The 6,313-nt window shown below is 34.2% G+C and overlaps 2 protein-coding genes across 2 annotated transcripts; one reads left to right on the forward strand and one right to left on the reverse strand.

Moving 5' to 3' along the window:
• The first annotated feature begins 241 nt into the window (after positions 1–241).
• Positions 242–1,987, forward strand: LOC107807472 (putative pectate lyase 16). Its single transcript, XM_075248280.1, has 4 exons — positions 242–979; positions 1,201–1,304; positions 1,430–1,565; positions 1,766–1,987. The coding sequence occupies exons 1-4, from the start codon at positions 242–244 to the stop codon at positions 1,985–1,987; spliced, it is 1,200 nt and encodes a 399-aa protein (XP_075104381.1).
• Positions 1,988–2,608: 621 nt separating this feature from the next.
• On the reverse strand, positions 2,609–4,569 carry LOC107807471 (LEAF RUST 10 DISEASE-RESISTANCE LOCUS RECEPTOR-LIKE PROTEIN KINASE-like 2.7). Its single transcript, XM_016631876.2, has 3 exons — positions 3,586–4,569; positions 3,236–3,271; positions 2,609–3,019 (listed from the first exon to the last, which is right to left on the reverse strand). Exons 1-3 carry the CDS (start codon positions 4,400–4,402, stop codon positions 2,892–2,894), a joined length of 981 nt encoding a protein of 326 aa, XP_016487362.2. The 5' UTR covers positions 4,403–4,569; the 3' UTR covers positions 2,609–2,891.
• Positions 4,570–6,313: the final 1,744 nt, after the last annotated feature.

Below are 6,313 nucleotides of genomic sequence, written 5' to 3' on the forward strand. Positions count from 1 at the left end.
GATAATTTATTCTTTCTTCGGTCAATGATTATGATGCTAATATTTGCACCTAGGCAATGCTTATTCAAATAGTTCAACGCATCTTCTATTGTGTAGCTCGTGCTCTCACGTTCATAATTAAGTTCCCAAAACCTCACCAAACAGCTAGTTGAAATTGACATATTTCCAACATGCTAACCACTTCTACTACAGACTATTTAAATTTCATTCTTGTGCGTCTTCTCGTTGTATCTCACAAGCCATGGCAAAATCAAGTTCCTTTCAACTAATTTCATGGCTTGTAATATGTTCAGTTTCTACCATAGTATTAGCTAGTAAATCAAGTCATGAACATGAAACTAAAGCTGTAGATGATTATCTTCCAAGTTATTATCCTCAGCCTCACAAAAACCTCCTAAATGTCATTGATTCGTGTTGGAGATTGAACGACGATTGGGCGTCCAATCGCAAGGCTTTATCAGATTGTGCAATAGGGTTTGGAAGTAATGCTATAGGAGGTAAATATGGTGACATTTACGTGGTCACTGACCCTTCTGATGATCCTGTAAATCCTGAACCAGGCACTCTTAGGTATGGCGTTATTCAGTCCGAGCCACTTTGGATCATTTTCAAAAAGGACATGGTACTTACACTTAAGAATGAACTTATGGTCAATAGTCACAAGACTATAGATGGCAGAGGTGCCAAAATTGAGATTTCTAATGGTCCATGCATAACATTGGACTATGTTACAAATGTTATTATTCATGGGATTAGTATCCATGATTGTAAGCCTAGTAAAAAAGGGATGGTTCGTAGTAGTCCTGAACATGTTGGTGAAAGATTGGGCTCTGATGGTGATGCCATAAGTGTGTTTGGATCGTCTAATGTTTGGATTGATCATTGTTATCTTGCTCGCGCAACGGATGGCCTACTCGATGTTACTCATGCTTCAACTGCAGTAACTATCTCCAACAATTACTTCACTGAGCATGACAAAGTAAGTGATCTCCAACTTTTCGAGTCAAATTACATGTAGTGAATTTTTTTAAAAATATGTACATTTATAATAAGTTGTCACCCCAACTGACTTGAAATTGAGGTATGGTTGATTGATTCGGTTGTACAATAATCCACATTAGATGAAATAAAATCTTGGATCCACCTTTGACAGATAGTTGAGGTGATCTTTTCAGTTCTGACCTTAAATCAAATTTCCAGGTTATGTTGTTGGGGCACAATGATGAATATACTGCAGACAGAAGCATGAAAGTCACGGTAGTTTTCAACCATTTTGGCCGTGAACTAGTTCAAAGAATGCCAAGGTACATAATTAAGATTATCCAAGATTAATCACAATAATTTGGAATGGTGAGTGTAAGATGCTGTTGAACCTAGTATTCAACAGTAATCAAGATTATTAAACATTTGACAATAATTTGTGTTACAGGGTTAGATTTGGTTATGCTCATGTGGCCAATAATTATTATGATCAATGGTTAATGTATGCCATTGGTGGGAGTGCAGATCCAACAATATTCAGTGAGGGAAATTATTTCATTGCTCCAGACTCATACGACAAAGAGGTATGCAAATATCAAGCTACTTGTTCTTCAGTGTCCAGAAGATCAGATATTTTCACTTTCTTCATTGCTTTTCCAGTTTGAAGTTTTACTTTTTTGAGAACCACAAATTTAGAAATTAGCGACGAAAAAACAACTTACACTAATGTCATTGCCATTGCTATATACAGATGATCTTATATTAGTCATGATATATATAACAGGTCACCAAGAGGGAAACTCATGAAGGGGGATGGAAGAGTTGGAAATGGAGGTCCTCAAAAGATGTGTTTGTGAATGGAGCATATTTTAATCCATCTGGATATGGAAGTATTGCTCCAAAATACACAAGAGGACAATCGTTTATCGTTGCTCAAGGATCGTTAACTCCCTCTTTAACTTCTGATGCTGGTCCTCTTCAATGTGTTGTCAGTGAACCTTGCTAATCATACAAAATTTCTTCTTTCCTTTTCCTATCACCATTCCCTGTATATCTTTGGCAGCATTTTTTAATGCCTCGAAGTAGACATAATTTTGGAAGCGTGTTTAATTTATACTTAACGTATACCATATTTGGTAAGTTCAAGAACGATTCAGGATTTTGGAGATTTAAGTTTCTTTGAGATATGGAGAAAGTTGTATTCCTCATAGTTTATAGTACTGTAACACAGTTTGTTTTGTTGAGAATGACAATGGATTTTAGAAGGGTGTAATATAATATCAAAGGAGTAACTTTTCTATTGCCTGTTGAGCTGTATATGCTTCTATCATCTTCATTATCTCTGCTACTAAGAGTACAGATTGCAACAAAAGTTCAATTTCAAAACTAGACATCAGAGAAATCAAATAGATGAACTATACAATCAACCAACTTAACTAGTTTTTGGTAATCTTGGAATCTCTACTTAGAATCGAATTTGGTTCACGCAGGAAAGGGAGCTGAGAAAAGAAGAATTAACCCAAATAGCCGTCCACCTAATCTCTTAAACTAAAAATAGCTTGCAGATATATATATATTATATGTATAGTTCATGTGTATAACTATGTATAATCTATGTATACCGGCTAGAAAAAGTAAACAGTGATTTGACCGTCTTTTGTATAACAAACATGACCTCACAAGGTGCAGAGCAGCAGTTTCTCCAAGACATTCCTTTACTCCACATTCAAGCAATGCCAAACATGCAAGACCAAAAAGTTGGTTCCTTAAACTTACAAACAGAACCAATTAAAGTGCAAGATTATGCTATATAAAAGAATTAAAAGAGAGAAGGGGGAAAAACTTGAAAAATGGTAAAGAAAAGAAGAAATACAGCAATTCTTTTTTCTTTTTTACTTCAGAAGATGCTCTCAGAAAAGTCTATTCTCATTGGTTTGAACTCCATGAGTTACTGGTGCTTTTGTTCTCAGTTTCCTCAAGTACCATACACCAGCTCCTATTCCAAATGCCCCTGCAACTGACACTGCAGTTGCTGTTCCTGCATCATTTCAAATAGATTTTGTACAAGAAATCTCAGAAAGGACAGCCCGGTGCACTAAGCTCCCGCTATGCGGGGTCCGGGGAAGGGCCGGACCACAAAGGTCTATCGTACGCAGCCTTACCATGCATTTCTGCAAGAGGCTGCAAGAAATGTATGAAGTTGAAAGCTCTTAGCAAATTAATTGGTCATTGATCAACAAAATCTAATAAGTACCTGCAACGACTCCTCTTCTGTGAGAGCTCGTACGATCTGTAAATCATTAAAAGTAAATTAACTTGAGCCATTTATACTTAATCAAGATTTACCTTAACATAATTAATAAACATTCCTTTAGTACTGACGCATTTTGAAAATCAAGCAATGATGACAAAAAAATAGAAAATAGACAGCTAGCATTTTTGAGATACTACAATAATGTGTTTAAGTTCTATGCATTAACCGTAGAAAAAAATGTTTACACAATGGTAATTGCCAGTAACTTTATATAACAAGATTCGATGAATAACTTACTCTAACATGTTAAATTATACTTAGTGTATATAACTTAAATTCTTCAGACATACCATTACAGTAGGTTGTACTGTTCCCTTTGTCACACAGGCACAAGAAATCCTGTGTTTCTGTATCAAAGCCACAAGTTCCCCCTCCCTTAGCAGTATCTTGACACTGCAGGCATCGTGTAGTCACTGGAATATCAAAATCAACTCTAATTCCATACTCAGGGGCCTGATCAAACGCGGGCGTAGCACCAAGATTTCTCCAATAAACACTAGTATAGCTAGCACAATGCTTCAACATTAGCCTCAAAGATTCAGTAGCTTTGGGATAGTAAGAACAACAAGAGCTACTCCTCAATGCAGAAGGACATTCAGGCATATGCCTACAAAGATAACTCGAACTATCACACGTTGAATCACACTGATCAGGAAAACGCTCGCAGAACATTGGTTTTGGCTCAACTATCACATCACTTTCACTACAGTTGAAGAACAAGTAGTCATTTTCAGGAGATAAAGTGAAATGTGTGCTAGTATCTAGACTAAATGGCCTGGTTGGTCGAAAATTGTCACCATCTAGGCAATTCCACATTAAGGGGTCAGTTACAAGAATATGCGGATCAGTATAGCTTAAATTTCTAACAGGATATCTACCAGAAGGAGTTCTAAGTTGAAGTTGACCACCTGTGCAAACAAGAACATGCCTATAATATGGACTGCCACAGCCATCATCAATGCCAAAAGGGTACTGAATTGGAATATCACCACAAGAATTTCTGCAGATTCTTGATTGAGCTTCTGTGATGATCAGAAACTGAAGTGTAAGAAAAATTATTAAGATGGACTGAGTTGATGTCCAATTGTTTGCTAATGAAATGGCCATATGAGACTAAATTGCTTGAAGGTGTTGAGTTTGATCTTCTGCACCAAGATTTGTATAGTTAAGGAAGACTGTCGCATTAGGAAAGTGTTTTGCTGATTAAAAAGAGAATCTTGCTGTTGGTTTTTGCTTTATATACCTTTCACTTTTTCTTTTTTCCTTTTCAGAAGCTTCATGTTATAACTAGGAAATGCTTTTGCTTTAGAAATTGATGATGAGCTAGGTAGCTTTTAAGTTTTTAAAAGAAAAAAAGCAAGTTTTTTTTTATATTTTTAATTGGCAGTAGTAGCGGCAGTAATATCTACTTCCATTATGATGATTAGCTGCACGTTACATTTTTCTTTTTAATCTAACGTACATGTTTAGCCACAATATTTCAGTACACTAGTCTCTCCACGTGTATGTCATATTATATTCTTGCGAAATATATATGCTAATAATAGGAAGTGCATACTCAAAAAACATTAATTTAGTTCTAAATTACAAATTGAATAAACCAGCTAGCATTCTCGCATAATCTTTAGATCTTTTATGAATAAGCCAACATGCATACTCTTTCACAGAATCCAACTCCGTTTTCACATTGCACTGTCAACTATTTTTTGATACCTTCCTTTTGAAATTTAATTGCTCTAAGAAACAATATCGAAAGCAGTATTTTTGCGTTAACTTTATCTTCTCTATCTTTCAACCACATAACAATTTAATTGCTCTTTCCGAAAATATCAAGGGTTGCTTTTTATTTTCAAAAAAATTGGCACTATTTCTTTATTTGTATGTTTCAAAAAGATTGGTAATTTTCAATATTTCCTTTATATGAAGTATTTATAGCCATACAAATGTTATGATTCAAACCACAAGTTTCAAACGTTTTGCAGCCACATAAATTTTATGGCTTATTTAAGACCATACTTAAAAAATTTACTTTTTTATTAAAGTCTGTGACAAATCAAACTAAGACAATCTTTTTAAAACAGAGAACGTAGTTATTAATGCATGTAAATGTTAGAGTTCAAATTGTATAAGTGGATATAAAAGGTTAAATCAACAAAAGACTTGGGTCACTGGACATTTGCTTTTGGTGTCCTTCGTAATTTTTGAATATCAATAATGCAAGAAGTGTCTTTCACAGAACATATGTCAGTTTAATAACAAATTATAAAAATAGATGTAGAAACCCATTAAGGTAGCCAATGTTAGTACATAATCAGCTTTATCCGCAAAACTTTTAGTTGCTGAATACTTAAAGAGTATGATTTTATTATCACTCCAAAATCACCCACTTTGGACATAGTCATAATTGAATTTCTGAATTTCATTCACATAAGAAGGGTCTTCTTAGTTTGTCAACTTTATTAACACTATCTATATTGATTAGATGTAATAATATGTTGTGTGTATGCCATTCGGCCAGCTATCTTGAGGGCGTATCATATATAAATATATTCTCATGTAGCCAATCTAAGTTCAAATTTTCAACTATATTCTACTAAAGAATTGTTTTTCTTTGTTTTTTTCCCTAAAATTGGCTACAAATATGTGCCGTGAAAGTTCTCAAACATGCGAAAATTCAAAGCGAAAACATTATAATTTATAAACAAAAATGACTGAAAAAATAATTAATTATAAAAGATAAATTCTTCATATTCATCTCTCAGAATCCCAAGCTTCTACACTGATATATACATTTTAATCAACATAATTGGAGAAGTAATCTTTAAAAAACATTTAGTTTTCTTCTTCCATTTCATAAGAAATCTTTCCCATCAATCTAAAAGGTTTGTAATACACCTTCATCGAAGGAAACCTTAACAATTACTCCATAAGAAACTAACACCCATATAAAATACAGAAGATAATTAAGTTCTTCAAACTTTTAGATTAGTAAATTTCAATCACAATAGTCAAAACCCA

The sequence above is a fragment of the Nicotiana tabacum genome, chromosome 3 (assembly GCF_000715075.1).
Source record: "Nicotiana tabacum cultivar K326 chromosome 3, ASM71507v2, whole genome shotgun sequence".
Taxonomy (NCBI): Eukaryota; Viridiplantae; Streptophyta; class Magnoliopsida; order Solanales; family Solanaceae; genus Nicotiana; species Nicotiana tabacum.